Source organism: Cyprinodon tularosa, unplaced genomic scaffold (assembly GCF_016077235.1).
Source record: "Cyprinodon tularosa strain WSP-4 unplaced genomic scaffold, ASM1607723v1 ctg113, whole genome shotgun sequence".
Lineage (NCBI taxonomy): Eukaryota > Metazoa > Chordata > Actinopteri > Cyprinodontiformes > Cyprinodontidae > Cyprinodon > Cyprinodon tularosa.
The window spans coordinates 521607-540411 of NW_024037926.1; the positions used below are offsets into that span (position 1 = coordinate 521607).

The window sequence follows — 18805 nt, forward strand, 5'->3', positions numbered from 1 at the left end:
ACTAAAAAGTAGCTTGAAAAGATTCTCTCTTTTTTTATAACCAAAATAATGTATGTAACAAACCGCAGGACAGGTGAATATTAAGGCTTTTTTTCTGCGGAGGAATGGACATTTCTCTTTGTAAATCACTATTAAAATGTGTTCATATAGTATAATTTTATATGAACAGCTATTACATGTATGGTGATACGTCGCTGTCAGATGGCCATGTTATAACTGCTGTGATACTGGAGAATGAAAATCTCCTGTTACATCTTTCGTGTTATTGAAATTATGCAGTAGGCATATTTATCTTTGGTAAGAGAGAATGAAATACAAGGTTTCTCAGTTGTTTTTGGTTGCATCTTTTAAACCCTATGCTTTGGAGAACCTCTCCTGGTAAACTAACCACTTTGCTCTTGTTTTATACACTTAAAACTATAACGCAATGCAAGGCAAGTTGATTTAAAGCACATTTTAATATCAAGAAAATGTTATTGCTGAACACGAAAGAACTTAATAGAAAACAGAGAAAGGTTCATTGCAGCGGCATAAAGGTAATCAAATAGATAATGAACATGAATAAAATGAATAATCAAAATGATGATCAAAAATTTAAAATGAAATGATTGATAACATCCATCCATCCATCCATCCATCCATCCATCCATCCATCCATCCATCCATCCATCCATCCATCCATCCATCCATCCATCCATCCATCCATCCATCCATCCATCTTCAGGAGGAACCCCAAGGCGTTCCCAGGCCAGCCGAGAAACATAGTCTCTCCAGTATGTCCTGGGTCTTCCCCGGGGCCTCCTCCCGGTGGGGCGTGCTCGGAACACCTCACCAAGAACGCGTCCAGGAGGCTTCCTAACCAGATGCCCGAGCCACCTCAACTGGCTCCTCTCGACGTGGAGGAACAGCGGCTCTACTCCGAGTCCCTCCCAGATGACCGAGCTTCTCACCCTATCTCTAAGGGAGAGTCCAGCCACCCTACGGAGGAAACCCATTTCGGCCGCTTGTATCCGCGATCTCGTTCTTTCGGTCATGACCCAGAGTTCATGACCATAGAAGAAGGTAGGAACGTAGATCGACCAGTAAATCGAGAGCTTCGCTTTTTGACTCAGCTCTCTCTTCACCACGACGGACCGGTACAGCGCCCGGTTCACGGCAGACGCTGCACCAATCCGCCAGTCGATCTCCCGTTCCCTTCTTCCCTCATTCGTCAACAAGATTCCAAGATACTTAAACTCCTCCACTTGGGGCAGGACAACCCCCCTGACCCAGAGAAGGCACTCTACCCTTTTCCGGTCAAGACCATGGCCTCGGATTTGGAGGCACTGATCCCCATCCCGGCCGCTTCACACTCAGCTGCGAACAGATCCAGCGAGAGCTGCAGATCATGACCTGATGAAGCCAATAGGACCACATCATCTGCAAAAAGCAGAGACGCAATCCTAAGGCCACCAAAACGGATCCCCTCGACACCTTGGCTGCGCCTAGAAATTCTGTCCATGAAGGTTTGATAATAAAATGAAAGAAAGTTTGACTACAAACTCAAATTAATATTGTTTAGATAGCACAGTAACAGGAAACTCTAAAAAAAAAATACGTTTTTAACATTGATTTGAAGCATCTTCGGGTTTTAGCACTTTTACATTTTTCCAGAAGTTTATTCCAGATTAGTGGAGCATGAAAACTAAAATCTGCTTCTCCATGTTTTGTTGTGGTTCTGGGTAGCAAGGAATCCATAGAGGTCTGGGTCTTGATACACTAACAACAGATCTATTATGTGGTTTGGTACTAAATCATTCTGTGAGTTATGGACTAAAGAAGAGTAACTTAAAGTCTATAACAACTTTAACGTTGGGCTGATTCGATCCACACTCTTGGTTTGTGGGCAACAGTATTCTGGATTGACTCTATCAGCTGCTTTTCTTTAATCAACGTTGATTCTAATAATGATAAGCACATGAATTAGTTTTTCAAAATCCTGTTGAGACATTAGTCCTTAAATTCTGAAGCTGTGTGCTGATTTTTAAACACTCCTCCTTTGGTCCAAAATTGATCACTTTAGTTTGATGTGATTCAGCTGAAGGGCATTTTGGAAAGTCTATGCATTTATCCATAGAAGAAATCAATGAATTAGTTCACAATCACCTGGTGACATGGTAATGTATATCTGCATGTTTCCGCACAGTTATGGTAATTTTATGGTTGTTTATGAGGTGTTAAGATGCTTCAAGAGGGAAATGTAGATATTGAATAGGATGGATGCCTGATTTGGGAACTCCATGTGATTTTTGTGGTCTCTGATGTAAAGTTACATACCAACACAAAAAAGGTCCTGTCCTTTACATAGGATTTAAATCAGGCAAGTGCTCTATCAGAAAGGCAGACCCATTCTTCCAGGAGCTATAGCAAAGTGAGGCAATCAACATTGTTGACTGCTGATCTGATAACACTAGCACTCTGTTTGTTCCACAATCTGAATTTTTGTGGATGTATCTGAACACCTTCACAAGTCTTTTTGAAAGAAAAAGAATGGCAACATTTTCCAGTCTTTTACAAAGTTGTTTTGTCCATCTGGAAAGAAGGTGTTTGGACAGATCATATGACAGATGTGTCTAAGAGAGATTGCTTACAATAACAATCAAACAAACAAACAGAGAAGGTATTTTCATTTCTCTTCCATCTGCACCATGGGGATTGGGATATACAAAGAAGCCCCTTTCTACTCTCTGAAAATGTTGGTGGCAGCAAACAAGTCGTAGGTTAAAAAAGGCAGTCTGCAGCTGTTTTGCACCTGTTCTGTTATTAATTAAGCATGCAGTCTTATGCTACGTTCACACCAAACGCAATTTGAGCAGCAAATTAGTGTCTACTGCTTAATCTTTAATGCTGTCTACATTAAGGTCAGATGCGCCTCTGGAGCATCTTGGATGCTCCTTAAGTGTGTCAAGTTAAGTGTCTATAGATGCAGCTGATGCTTGTACTGGTCGTGTTCAATGGAATGAAGTGGCTTTGCTATATTTGCTGTGATCAGTGGGTAAAATGTAGTTTTAATATGTTTTTAAGTGAGAAAGTCCACCTAAAACATGGTCTGTCAAGTCAGTTCATCAAGAATATGATCCTGCCTTAAAATATATAAAGACCCAACTTGGCACATCATCACTGTGTCACTAATTTCATCACTAGTTCTTTGTTCAGGCAGACATTGCTGATTGTGCCTTGATGGGAACTTAAGATTTCGCTACTCTCCCTTCTAAAGTTGGACACAGGGTGATGCATTGATATAATGTTACCTTCTATTAATTGTATTTATTTCAGTAGATTGCACACCGCATTAACAATCAAATCTGCCAAATAATTGGATCGAAAAGTATAGTGTTTCAAGGCTTAACTGTCTATTTGATTTGGTCCAGATGTGTGGTCTTTTGTGTGATATTGCATGAATGAGATTCTTTAAAAGCTTCCTGAAGATGTTGTCTGAGAGCATTTAGTTTGGAAAATATATGTAAAAAGAGTGAAAAGCTTTACTGTGACACCCGAAGTTTAACAAAAATAAAACCCACCTTTAATAAAAGCAGATCTTCACCAGATTTTTTCACCTTGATTTGTCTACAAAAAACAACTAACCTTTAGGATTAAAATTATAAAGAGATTATTATTAAAAGACAGGTAATTATTTGTAAATGGCGAATGCTAATCTTATTTTACTTGGTCGTTGTTTTAGAGAATTTCTTCATTTTTCCAAACAAATTACAAAGAAGAAAATACAAGATTGTAGTCACATGTACCACACAGAACTAGTAGAAATTTTGGCAGCTACTTGAATTTTGCTATTAGCCTGGGGTTATTCAAAGGCAATTAGCCATGTAATGAATCATATTTAGCATGAATTCCAATGCGGTGGCTGATTTTGACCAGCAGCTATGTTTTGAAATGATTTATCTCGGCTTCATACATTACACAAAAACCTGCTACTTTAACTGGGTTGGGGGGGTTAGTGCTTATCATATACTTGATATTCCATAGCTTCATAGATTCTTGAAATTTTACGTAATTTATTAAACAGAATTCTGGAGTTTTTTTTGTTCTGTTTTGTTTGTTTTAAGGGGTTGCATTATTGTAATTAAAAGTCTAAGGTTTGCATATTGTCCCTAGGGAGGGATTCTTGTTTCCTCTGATAGAGAGGATACCTCCCACAGTCCAAAAACATGACTGTTTAATAATTAGTCTCTCTAAATTATCCTTAGGTATGAGTGAGTCCATGAATGGTTGTTTTACCTATAGGTCTCTGAACCACTGCCTGTGTACCCAATGAACGCCTGGCATGGCACCAAACCAACACTTCCTGACACAGTAAGGACAAGTAGGTATTGACAATGAATGGAAGAGGTTTTGCCCAATTGCTTTTAGGTGAGGCCTCTGCTGCAACTCTTCCTTAACATCTAAGTCACATGACCCATTTTCTATTATAGACTGTGGAAAGATAATAGAACAGTGCTGTAAATGAGTGCAAAGTGGGTGCAAAATTTCACTAGGGCTAGTGCCAATTAATGTATGGTTGGTACAAATAATGCTTTCTTTAACCCTATTGGCTGATGGGCATAAAAAAACTACTGTAAGACTAGAGACAGCACATGGAATGTAGAAACTATTATCATCCTTTTAAAACCTGAAATAATTTGTGTCTTAATGTGACGTTCCTGAAAAGTCCACAATCCAATATGTGCACACAAGCCCTGTTGACTTCCTGCACAGCTCTCTTCAAGGTCCCTATGCATTGCTCAAATGTTCAAAGCATAATGAGCAAAGAAAAAGAGCTTTACCACCACTCTCCAAAACACTGAGAGAAAAGGAATTCAACACGGTTAAAAACCATAATCAATAGAATTATGCAATGATAAGACAGTTTGGCATGGACTTCATGTTTAAGAACCAAATCATATCTAATAGAGTTTGGAATGTGGTCCAATTAGCTTTTAACCAATTTAGAACAATTTGAAAGTGTTTAATCAATTTCACAATGCAAACCTAAACAAAATAAAACAAAATTTGGTGGAAAAAAAACTATGGCCTTTGTCCTTTGTGGTCTTGTGTATCCAAGTTGCGGACTTCTGAGAAACTTTGCACCACCCCTCTCCAAAACACTTTCAGAAACTTATTCCAATTCTATTTTTTTTATTGTTGTTTATGGAGCTGAAATAATCTTTATTTTACTACAGGTGCTGGTCATAAAATTAGAATATCATGAAAAAGTAGATTGATTTCAGTAATTCCATTTAAAAAGTGAAACTTGTATATTATATTCATACATTACATACAAACTCATATATTTCAGATATTTATTTTGTTTAATTTTGATGATTACAAATGACAACAAATGAAAATCTCAAATTCATCATATCAGAAAATTAGAATATTACTGAAGACCAATAAAAACAAAGGATTTATAGAAATGTTGGCCAACTGAAAAGTATGAACATGAAAAGTATGAGCATGTACAGCACTCAGTATTTAGTTGGGCCTCCTTTGGCCTGTATTACTGCAGCAATGCGGCGTGGCATGGAGTCGATCAGTCTGTGGCACTGCTCAGGTGTTATGATAGCCCAGGTTGCTCTAATAGTGGCTTTTAGCTCTTCTGAATTGTTGGGTCTGGTGTATTGCATCTTCTTCTTCACAATACCCCATAGATTTTCTATGGGGTTAAGGTCAGGAGAGTTTGCTGGCCAATTAAGAACAGGGATACCATGGTCCTTCAACCAGGTACTGGTAGCTTTGGCACTGTGTGCAGGTGCCAAGTCCTGTTGGAAAATGAAATCTGCATCTCCAAAAAGTTGGTCAGCTGCAGGAAGCATGAAGTGCTCTAAAACTTCCTGCTATGTGGCTGCGTTGACCCTGGACCTCAGAAAACACAATGGACCAACACCAGCAGATGACATGGCACCCCAAACCATCACTGACTGTGGAAACTTTACACTGGACTTCAAGCAACGTGGATGAAGTGCCTCTCTTCTTTTCCTCCAGACTCTGGGACCTTGATTTCCAAAGGAAATGCAAAATTTACTTTCATCAGAGAACATGACTTTGGACCACTCACCAGCAGTCCAGTCCTGTTTCTCTTTAGCCCAGGCAAGACGCTTCTGACGCTGTCTGTGGTTCAAGAGTGGCTTGACACAAGGAATGCAACAGCAGAAACCCATGTCTTTCATACGTCTGTGTGTGGTGGTTCTTGAAGCACTCACTCCAGCTGCAGTCCACTCTTTGTGAATCTCCCCCACATTTTTGAATGGGTTTTGTTTCACAATCCTCTCCAGGGTGCGGTTATCTCTCTTGCTTGTACACTTTTTTCGACCACATCTTTTCCTTCCCTTCGCCTCTCTATTAATGTGCTTGGACACTGAGCTCTGTGAACAGCCAGCCTCTTTAGCGATGACCTTTTGTGTCTTGCCCTCCTTGTGCAAGGTGTCGATGGTCGTCTTTTGGACAACTGTCAAGTCAGCAGTCTTCCCCATGATTGTGTAGCCTATAGAACTAGACTGAAAGACCATTTAAAGGCTTTTGCAGGTGGTTTGAGTTAATTAGCTGATTAGAGTGTGGCACCAGGGGCCATCAATTTTGAACCTTTTCACAATATTCTAATTTTCTGATATGATGAATTTGAGATTTTCATTTGTTGTCATTTGTAATCATCAAAATTAAACAAAATAAACATCTGAAATATATGAGTTTGTATGTAATGTATGAATATAATATACAAGTTTCACTTTTTAAATGGAATTACTGAAATCAATCTACTTTTTCATGATATTCTAATTTTATGACCAGCACCTGTAAGTGTTTAAACACTAATATAATTTTAATGTCTATGTGCTTGCTTGATATGCTAATTAGATCTTCAAAGTATGACCTTTTAAATTCAGTCCCCTTGTGTCAGCTAGCTACTAGCTCCTATGTTTCGCTGAGATAGCAAAGGAAGCTAGGTGTGACTTACCCGTAACTGTTTCCTCAGGAGCAACCACAGAAGGTGAAGAATAAATTATGTTCGCATTATTGATTTTTATTTGTTTTATTTTTTAATCAGTAATTATGGGCAATGTGAGATCTTTCGAAACAAGTTGGAAATACTCCAAGGTCCTAGCAAGGGTCAGGCCAGAATATCAGCAATGTAATAACATGTATTTTAGTGAAACGTGGCTGCAGGATCATCTCAATTCATGCATACAGTGTGTCTGTCCCAGGCTTTCTGAGTTAATTGTTATTTTGTCAACTGCGTAAATTCCACCTTCTGCTGGTGATAACACCGCGTGTGTTATGGTCAGTTCAGTTGGTGCATTTAAGGCAATAATTGGCTATTTTAATCTCACCTCTCTCTCATCTATACTTCCAACATTTTGGCAGTTTGTCAGCTGCTCTATCAAACAAAACAAGATTTTGGAATTTATTTTATGCCATGCATAAAGCCCATGGATCTTCAAACCTCCTCTTTTCTTAACTCAGAGTAAATGCAATTTTAACAGAGGCAGCGTGTATCAAAGAGAACTGTAAGAAGATAATCACAAGAAGCTACAGAAGTCCTGCAAGGTTGTTTTGAGCTGGGATATACTGTGCCTGCCACTTAAAGATGAAATCAATGCAATGACTCTGTGAATGGCTTCATAATTTTCTGTGAACCATTCTAACCAAATTCCAAAAAAGTAAACAAAAAACAATCCACTGGACTTTGTTTCCAAGTTTGAAGACGTTTCGCTTCCCATCCAGGAAGCTCTTTCAATTCGATTTAAATTTTTTGGATTTTCGACTTTGAATTGAAAAAGTTTCCTGGATGGAAAGCTTCTGAAGGAACTGCAAAACAAGAAAAAGGAGCATTCATGAGAGGGACGCAAGGAACTGTTGAGCAATATTCAAAGGCATCTTAAAGTCAAGACAAGAAAGAGCAAAGAGGCATACAGGGAAAAAGCTAGAAAGCCAGCCTAGGAGAACAATATTAGAGGTGTGGCCAGGGAGCTTCAAACCAAAAGAGGATCAGACAGATGGTAGCCTGGACAGAGCTAATGAACTCAACACATTCTTTAGAAGCAAAAAAGTCAGCAAAATTCTGTCCTTCCCATAGTCAAACAAACAGCCTACCTTTCTTTGACCCAACACTTCCTTCTTACATCTAATTTGTTTTATTTTGCACCTCTGCCATGGATCCTCCATTTTTCCGTTTGTCCTTAAATATTTCAGAAGATGGTGCTGCTCCCCTTGCCTTCCCCTTTAACTTATCTATCTAGAAATCGGCTTTTTCTAGCTGTCCAAGAGTGACACTATGGCTACGTTCACACTGCAGGTCTTAATGCTCAATTCCGATTTTTTTGTGAAATCGGATTTTTTTGCGTGTCCGTTCACACTTCCAAGTATATGCGACTTGTATGTGATCTACTGTGTGAACTGAAAGCGTTCAACCGAAGTGTCCCGCATGCGCACTCGAGGACGCGATGACGTCACATGTAGCAAGCGTCCTCAGTGTTTGCGGAAGTAAACATGACTCGTAATACCGCAGCGTATATTGCGTTCTTTAAGTTCTTCTCCAACAGGAGCAGGCACATTACGAACGAAATCTTTTTAAGAACATCAAAAAGAAAGAGAGCCAGGTTCCGGTAAGACCCTTCGAGTTTGATCTGAATCGAGCTATCTTTCCAAATATGAATTAAGTCAGCAACCTCACTTTCTCTCTATTGACTGCTCTCTGTGTTATCTTCCGCAATGGTTGTTAGTTTTTCCCGCCTCCGCTTAGTAGGACGCAGATTAGTAACGTTTAGTAACATTTGTCAAGTATCAATGACGTGTAGGTCGGATGAATGCGACCTGGCCGTACAGACACAGGTCGCATTTGAAAAGATCAGATACGTATCGGATTCAGGACCACATATCCAAGTGGCCTGGGTCGCATTTGAAAAAATCCGATCTGTGTCGTTCAGACTGTCATAAAAAGATCTGATACAGGTCACATATGGGCAAAAAAATCGGAATTGGGTCACTTCAGGCTGCAGTGTGAACGTAGCCTAATTTTCTTCCAAGAGCTTTTCACAATCTGCTGATCACAGTGATATTTATAGACTAATTTGTAAAATGTCTCTAGAGTTTTGCTATATATTTGAGAACCTTCACTGGTAGGAGCTGTTGCTCATCGACCATGTTTTTCTGTCTAGAGCTGTTCTCATACTTAAAAATGTTTCTAGGTGCACAGTGCAGAGATTCTATCCATGTGGATGCTCCTCGGTCGGCGTGGAAGCTAGAAATTTGTAATTTGACCGTGCAGACCTCTTGGGCGCATCAAGCATAAATCAAGTTTTACTCTCTATAACTCCAACTTCCAGTACAAGACAGAGTCGTGTCATCAGCAGAAATAATCTGATGACTCTGCAGCCATGGGATGGATCAGCAATGGACAAAAAGGCAAAGATAGGGAGCTAATTTTTGGCATGGTGTGGAAATTATCATTTGATCCTGAATGTGACCAAAAAAGCAGATATTAGTAGATTTCAGAAGATACATGAACAAATCAAAGGTATTATCATAAAGGGAGAGAAAGTGGAGGTAATGGAGGAGTATAAATTCCTTGTTGTTCATCTGGTCAGCAGACTTGACTTGAAATACAACTGGGACTAAAAGAAGGAACAGAGCAGATTGTACTTTTTGATAAAGCTTAGCTCTTTCAGTGTTTGCAGCAAGGTAAGCATCTCCTGTGAATCTGTTATGGAGAGCTAGTGGCATTGGAACAAATGACTTAAAGTTACAAAAGACTTAAAGAAGCTTAAGAAGAAAATAAAGATGGACAGCTCTGTTCTGGAAACTCCTCTAGAATTGCTATGAGAGATTCTTCCTGCCTATAGCAGAAATAAAAAAAAACCTATAAGAGTTATATTATTTAATTTCACTTAGTAATCAAAAAAGCTACTTTGTATTTACTTGAATAATTTTCATGTAGTTGTCTACAGCTGAAGTCAGCAAATTTATATCAAGATAAGATATTTAGAGTACTTGAATCAGAAGGTGGGAAAATGTTTTGACAGACCTGAGAAAAAACAGGATAGAGTCCTACATATAATGTGCAGAAGATGTAAAGCTGTTAGGGCTGTCCTTTGTCCTTTTTATGCCTGGGAGGTCTCCATTTTCATACTTTCTTGACCCCCTTATGTCTCCTTCATCACCCATTGCCACTCACCCCCCATCCCTTTCCCAAGCCAAGTAATAATTTACCCCCAACTGATACAACCACCCACCCTGCATCTCCTCTTTACCCTTCAAACTCTGCACTATAATTTACTCTGTCACCCTGACCTCCCAGCCGTTGGCCATTCCAAACAAACCACCACTCATTGATGGAGCCAAAAGAGCCAAGATGTCAGCCGTTCCTCCTGTTGTTTGCCCCGGCTTAGATGAAGGCCAGTGGCCTGACAGCAAGAGGTCAATTTCCCCCCACCCCCGCCCACTCATTCAAATCATAGGAAAACATTTGGCAGGGAGAATTGCCCTTCTGTGTGGTCAACCCAAAATCTTCAGAATCCAAATGATAGATAGGCCCCATATACGTCATTAAAAATCTCTCACCACATATAAACTTGTAGTTGATAAGAGTTAGGTAGAAATATAGATTACCCTTCTTTGGTGATAGATAGATAGATAGATAGATAGATAGATAGATAGATAGATAGATAGATAGATAGATAGATAGATAGATAGATAGATAGATAGATAGATAGACAGACAGACAGACAGACAGACAGACAGACAGACAGACAGACAGACAGACAGACAGACAGACAGACAGACAGACAGACAGACAGACAGACAGACAGAAAAAAACCTTAGCTCAGTAAAACACTTTTACTCAATAAAAAAAGTGTTTATTACCATGCTTTTGTTGTCTCTGAAAATTGGGACACCTTGCATAGTTGTTGCATTTATATTTAAGATGTGATTTGCACAATAATAATAATAATAATAATAATAATAATAATAATAATAATAATAATAATAATAATAATATATGGCAGGTGTAGTGAAATCAACCAGAAGTAAAAAAAGACCTTCTGGATAGGTGACAAAAAGCTTTGAGAAAACTAAGGAAAAGTCAAGTGACCTCCTTTTAAAGCCTGTTTTTGTTTGCCATGACCCAGATGACTAAGACTTTACACACAAACAGTGTAGGCTATAAAACAATATCCCATGCTTTAAACATCTCACGGAAAACTTGTAGGGTCACCATGTCAAAATGGAAAAAGTGAGACAAAGCTGCAAACCTACAAAGACATGATTGTCAACTTAACCTGGCAGGTTGATCAAGGTTTGTTAATAAAAGGAGCAGCTAAATACGCCGTACAGTGTATAGCTGGTGGATCTAATAAATCCACAGCACAGGTTTGAGAATATATCACCGGACAACTCTTACTCATCACTTCATCAATTTGGTGTTATGTTGAACTGGAAAGTACAGGACCAAAACAGTAACAGGAAAAACTTGATCGGTCTGCCTTTTTGATATCTTGACAAAAAAAGGGGATTGAATAGTTTTACAAAACCAACATTCTACCATCTTTATTCTGTAGTAAATTTGTAAAGGAAATTCATATCTAAAACAGTACAACTTGTTCACTACAGAGCTTCCTTTACAGCCTAACAGACAAGATCCCACATGGTCTTATAAGAAAAAAATATACAGCCATTTCCACTGACCACTACCACTGGAATGCAACCACAGCTAGTGAAATGTACCACAGTAGTAAAACTACCTACAGTACATCAACAGTCAGCAAAGTGTGCCAAAACCTCCAAATAAATACATCCTTACTGGAGGCACCCTTCCACAGATACTGCCATTCAACCAGGAAGTTCTGCACTTTTAAAACTTAGATTTCATCACTTCATCTTGCATAACATGCATACCCACCCTTTTCTGTTTTATCTAGCACTTTCCTTCTCATGTGAATCTCACTGATAGCACGACAGCGAGATGGTATAACACGCAGCATGGCCATGTATAGCGCAATTTTTATCAAGTCAGCACATTCCATGAAAGAAAAGCACCAAAGTCTCACCACAGTGTGCAGATAATACCTTCAACAAGTCATCTGTTTGCCCTTGATTCATGGAACATAGGAAAAAAACAAATGTGGGTGAGAACTGACCTGTGACTTAGGAAACAAATGTCGGGAAAACAGATCTGAAAGCACAGAAGCAGCGGTGGATTGCATGTGTTCCAGAGGGTATTGAAAAGGATGTCTGCTATTACACGAGCATATTTCAGTGGTTATTTTCCACAGATAAATAAACACCTTTTACTGCTATGTCTAAAATTACCCCACACCAATGCTAGTTCGATCATAAACACTTCTGCCATTCTAAGTGTTTAACAGAGACCTATTTGAGGAAAATACAGTGGCTCTGAAAAAGAAATGTATGGCCTTAAGTTAATTTTTAATACTGATGAATTATTGGAATATGCTGGCAAGATTCAGCCAGTTATCACTGACTGAAATCTACCATCTCAACTCACCTGTCTGTGTAACGGCGGACAGGTTCAATTAGTATCAGGCCATGTGGGGCATGGGAGAAGGCTGGTTGGCGTAACAGGCGATATCTGAGGGGTTTGCAATGCCTGCAAAATATGCAGTCCGGCTTGGATGTCAACAAAGTTGCGTCAATCTCTAGGTGTTGTTCCATTGTGTAAAACTGTACACCATACACCTCTTCTTCCACGTCCAGTTTGAGAGTCAATGGAGTGTCACAGAAAACATAACGGGGGCCCAGTGAAATGTTATTTCCTCTCACAGTCAGAAGTAAGATTTCATGGATAGCAGGCAGAGCGCTCTCCTCTGGGCTGAAAAATGTCACCCATACAGTCAGCGAATCGGGCACCACTGGGTGTTGGAACTCCAGTTGTAGCATACAGCCCTGTGGGGGGCACTCAGACAGGCCAACAACACCTTGGTCAGTTCCTGCATTTGGGCTCCATGTACGCACACTTGGCTCACAAGCTTGCTCTACATCTGGAGGGCCTGTAGGATAAGTTACAAAACAGATATCAAGTAAATACCACACTGAAAACAAATTACTGACATAGGAAAAAACTAGATAGCCTGTTAACAGTATTAATAACTTTTTCACATTTTATCAGATATCCACAAACGTATATACTTTATTGGTATATCATGTGGTAAACCAGCAGATAAAGTCCATTAAGGTAAGATGGAAATAAAGTGATGAATGAGATGTCAAATCCAAAACATGTGGCATGTATATGCTATTATTCCTTTGTTAAATAGTTCTAACTCACCCAGTCTGGATGCATGTCTAAACAAAGTCTTTTAAGCATTGCCACTCACTCTCAATTCAATTTACTTATTTTATTCTGACACATTAAGAACTTTTGACTGAAATTTAAGGTGTCCGGGTTCACTCCTCAAGAGCTACTTTCCTGAAACTTTTAAAGGCATCCCTTTTATAGTATACCTGAGTCAGATGAATCCACAGGGCCCTGGAAGGCTAAATGACCTACTGATTAGGGAGCTCAACCATCAGATTAACTCTGGCTACATGTTCTCTTCAAGTCAATGTTCCACTTGAAGATTAACCTTCAACATAGATTTAAGTTTTTTCTTTCAGGATTCCTCCTTCTTTAGTTCCAAACATCAAGTTTTTTCCTGCTTAAGTAATGCAAAGGGAGTGCATAATCTTTCAAGCATGCTTCACAGTGGGAAATATCACATTTGTCATAGCATGGTGTAAGCCCCAAAAGGCAATATTGACGTCACGTGACCAGAGCACATTGTTCTATGTGTATGCTGTGAACAGATAATTTGGTATTTTATGTGTTGAAACCAGAGGATATGTGCCCTGTGTAGAATCTAACTATCTTTGAAAAACTTCTAAAACTTTCTACAACTTGTTTTTGGTGTTTCTTTGTCTTTTTGATGCTATTTGCTTACTAATATTCTATAAAAAAAAGAAAAAAACATCTGTAACCCTCAGAGAAGCTGTTTGATTGGAAGATTACATTTTGAAGCACTCAATTGTTTGGGCTCCAGTTTCATTAAGAGAGTAACTTAATAAAACGTAATAAAACTTAATAAAAGTAAAATAAACTAAAAACAAGCCCACAACTCATCTACTTAATTTTGGGGGGGGACAAAAATATTTTCCTTTGATTTCAAAGATGTTTCACTTTATTTTGGTCTACAAAAAATAAATTAACAAAAAAATGTTAGTGGCTATGCTGTGATAAAACCTCATGAAATTCCATTCATCCTTTATCATAACTGCTTATTTCCTAATGGGGTCGTGGGTGGGACTGGAGCCTATCCCAGTAATCAATGGGCGAGAGGCAGGGTATACCCTGGACGGTGTGCCAGTCCATCGCAGGGCCACACAGAGACACCCAAAGATGGACGCACGCTCACACTCACTTCTAAGGACAACTTGGAAGGTCAATCAACCTAACATGAAGGGGCTTATTTGGACTGTGGGAGGAAGCTGTAGAACCCAGAGAAAACCCATGCAGAGGCAGGGAGAACATGCAAACTCCACATTGAAAGATCTTGGTTCCCACGGGACTTGAACCCAGAACTCCTTTTGCTGTGAGGTAAACATGCCGTCCCTAAATGAAATTCAATGGTTAATAACTATTTTACAAGGAATGAAAGTCTAAATCCTTTTCTTTATTGAAAGTTTAATGGTGCTAGAAGTATTGACATTTTAAATCAGAACAACAACAAAAAAACATAGAACCCCCTTCATCTTCAATCCCTACAGTGAGAGTTTTGCATATTGCCAAAGTAAAGAGAGACGAGGATGTATTGCAGCTAAATTCAAGATGACGAATGAAAAACTATTCAACCAAAGTAAGTTGCTGTGCAAATATTTTAAAGGATGCTGAGGCCTCCTAGGTATTGTTAAAACTATTTCTGATCCAATAGCTGGCTTCCATGTTTGCAGACTGCTGCTCTTCTGGCAACATATAATACCAAATGCTATGTTTTACTTTGGCAACCCTGGGAGCTCTCATGTGTTTGGCTCAGGAACCAGGAAGTAAACACAGGCTACACACTGCATTGAAATAGTTACACACCATATCTCCATTTTCAAAAGGGGAAAATGAACATGACCAGAACATGGGATAGTGACGCAATTGTTTAAAGGGAATGTGACTTTCATCCTGGGTGATAAATGACAATAATCTTGGCTACTTTTAAATTTAATTTCATATGTATTGCTCCTTTAAGGAATATCAAATATTCTCTGAATGGTTAGACTAAACACTTAATAAACAGCTAAGAGTTAAGGAGTAGCAGTAGTTATGTTTTGGTGTTGCTAAAGGTCTTGCAACACCAAGTTTAAGGTGAAACTAAGAGTTCATTGTGAGTCCATGTGCAGAGGAAAGGCAGAGCTGAGGTGTGTACCTTCTGAGAGGGGCCCTGCACAGGGTTCTCACTTCAGCACAGTCATTACAACCTCAAACAGTCACACTCCAGCCATATTTGGAGTCCACACACAGCTAACTCGCATTATCCCAAGTGACGTACACTAACATTCATCAAGCACTTTTAGGAGCCAGCAAGCGGTAGACACTATGTTCTCCCTCGTTTTCCTTTTGTGCAATTCCAAGCTGGCAACCATCGAAGCCATTTGCTAACCTCATTTCTGGGCACCATGCAAAATTCCAGTGTTTAATCAAGTGAGGATTGAAAATGGATTCCAAGCCACATTATCTCAACATATTTATTATCGTACTGTAAGTGTGTGTGTGGGCAGAGTGAAGGTGAATTAAAGAAAAGCAACTCAGTGAAAAAAAGAGATGGAGAAATGGGGGGAGGGGGGTTGGAAGAGAAAGAGCAAAGGTACTCCAAGAGCTTGGCTGCGCTCTGCTCATGTAGCCCTGGCTTTCTGAGTATATTTTCATAGAGTTTGCAAGGAAAAGAGCTGCAGCCATTGAAAATATTTTGTAATGTCAGCTGTTATGATGGGCTCGACTTTTGCTCTGGCGCTGTTGGTAATGTTGTTGGAGATTTAAGAGGAGACAGAGCAGGGTTGTCATCCATTGTGTAACCTAATGCAAAACAAACTGTTTCACAGCCAAGTAAGAATGTATCCATGACTGACAAGCCAGCCTGTGGACACGTGGGATATGAACTAATATCAAAACTTCTTTGTCTGTTTGAAGAATACAGGTATTTGCAGGTAAAGCAGCTTAATCTACAACAAATTATCAGAGCTGACAGCTAAAGCCTGGTGATGTCAAAAGAAGCCAAGAAGCTTCTTGTTTAAACATTTATATACAAGAACCATACACTAAAGATAATGATCAAAATAAAGCTTAGACCTAGTTGAACAATCTTTAGTGTAAGGCTGAGTATATTGATCAACTTATATATAAACTGCTCAAAAAACTTAAAGGGATAATTTAAACACAATATATTTTCAGTTAAATCAAACTTCTGTAAAATCTAACTGTACGCTTAGGGAGCAACAAGGATTGACAATCTATTTCAAATGCTGTTGTGCAAATGGAAACAGGTGGATATTATAAGCGGTTAGCAAGACACAGTCAATAAACGAGGGGTCCTGCAGGTGGGGACCACAGACCACTTCTCAGTATTTATGCTTTCTGGCTGAAGTTTTGATCACCCGTGAATGTTGGTTGTGCCTTCACACTCGTGGTAGCATGAGATGAACTCTACAACCCACACAAGTGGCTCAGGTAGTGCCGCTCATCCAGTATGGTACATCGATGCAAGCTGTGGCAAGAAGATTTGCTGTGTCAGCGTAATGTCCAGAGGCTGGAGGCACTACCATGAGACAGGCCAGTACAAAAGGAGATGTGGAGGAGGCCGTAGGAGGGCAACAACCCAACAACAGCACTGTTACCTCCGCCTTTGTGCGAGGACAAAAAGGAGGAGCACTGTGAAATGTCTACACAAACGTTGAAGCTGAAAGCCCTGCTAAAAGCTGAAAGCCCTGCTCGGCTTTTACTACAGCCAAAAATCCTCCTTTATTCCCTCAGTGAGGAAAAGACTTGTTCAGATCACCTTCCTTCATGTTCTGGACTATGGAAACATCATATATATGAATGCTGCCTCCTCAGCTTTCCACTCCCTGGACATAGTTTATCAGTGATTTACGTTTCATCACCAACTCTGCCTTCAGGACTCATCATTGTGAACTGTATGCTCTGGTTTCATGGCCCTCTCTAAGCCTCAGAAGACAACATCATTGGCTTACTTTTATTTACAAGGCCATCCTGGGTAAACTTCCTCCATACCTGTGTCACCTCATGTTTGTAGCTAACAGTGGTTACAACTCACGCTCTTCAATTCGTGTTCTTTACACTATTCCCAGGATCAACACAGATCTTGGCAAAACATCATTTTTCTATGCAGCACCATGGTCGTGGCACAATATTCAAAACTGCCTGCAATTACGGACTCTTATTCCGCTACAGCATTTTAAAACACTATTGAAAACCGCTTGCACAGAGAATTGTAACTGTTATTCTAGAGTCTAGTTCATAATTGATTTTATTATGTTGTCCTGTGTTTTTATATGTCTTACTGTACTGCTGCCTCCTGGCCAGGTCTCCCTCGAAAAAGAGATTTTATCTCAAGGGACTTTCTGGTAAAATAAAGGTAAAATAAAAAATAAAATACACAAACATTAGAAACCGACTCTGTGAGGATGGTATGAGGGCCTGACGTCCACAGATAGGGGTTCTGCTCACAGTCCAACAACTGGCCGGACTCTTGGCATTTGCCAGAGAACACCTGTATTGGCAAACTCACCACTGGCGCCCTGTGCTATTCAGAGATGAAAGCAGGTTCACACTGAGCACATGTGACAGTCCTGACAGTCTGGAGGCACTGTGGAGGGTGATCTGCCTGCAACATCCTTCAGCATGACTGGACAGGCAGTGCCTTAGTAATGGTGTGGTGACATTTCTTTGGAGGGCAGCAGAGCCCTCCATGTGCTCGCCAGAAGTACCAATTAGGTACCAACATGAGATCATCAGACCCCTCATGAGACGATACTGTATGCTGGAGCAGTTGGCCCTGGGTTCCTTCTAATGCAGGACAATGCTAGATCTTATGTGGGTGGAAGTGTGTCAACAGTTTCTGCAAGATGAAGGCATTGAAACTATGGACTGGCCCACCTGTTCCCCAGACCTGATACAATTGAGCACATCTGGGACATGATGTCCTGATCCATCCACCAACGTCAGGTTGCACCACAGACTGTCCAGGAGTCGGTAGATGCTTTAATCCAGGATCTCAGGGAGGAGATCCCTCAGCAGACCATCCGCCAGCTCATCAGGAGCATGCCCAGGCATTATAAAGAGGTCATAGAGGCATGTGGAGACTACACGCAATACTGAGACTCATTTTGACCTGTTTTAAGGACATTGCATCTAAGTTAGATCAGCCTTCAGTGTGTTTTTCCATTTTCATTTTGTGTGTGACTCCAAATCCATGCCTCTATTGATTAATAAATTCGATTTCCATTGATGATTTTTTTATGTGATTTTGTTGTCAGCACCAGCAGCAGCAATTTTGTACAGAACAATGAAAGAAAATATTTTATACATTCACATTTAGGATGTGTTATTTGATTGTTCCCATTATTTTTTGAGCAGTGCATATCAGATGCCCATGAATTGCAATTCATGGCTTGTGTTAAAACTGTAAGTAAAGAACAGACATAAAATACGTAATGGGAATCTTTGTAAATATGTAAATAGAAAGCTTATTAGCTGGAGAGAGAGCTAAAATTCATACAAAAT

The 18805-nt window shown here is 39.7% G+C and overlaps 1 protein-coding gene across 2 annotated transcripts in view; it reads right to left on the reverse strand.

Annotated features, from left to right (window-relative positions):
* The window catches only part of pappaa (pregnancy-associated plasma protein A, pappalysin 1a), a 121926-nt gene that overhangs the window by 67220 nt on the left and 35901 nt on the right, over positions 1–18805 (reverse strand). For both annotated transcript variants that reach the window (XM_038301966.1, XM_038301957.1), the window contains exon 7: positions 12533–13034. In XM_038301966.1, coding sequence (XP_038157894.1) covers positions 12533–13034 — 502 coding nt within the window. The remainder of the gene's footprint in view (positions 1–12532; positions 13035–18805) is intronic.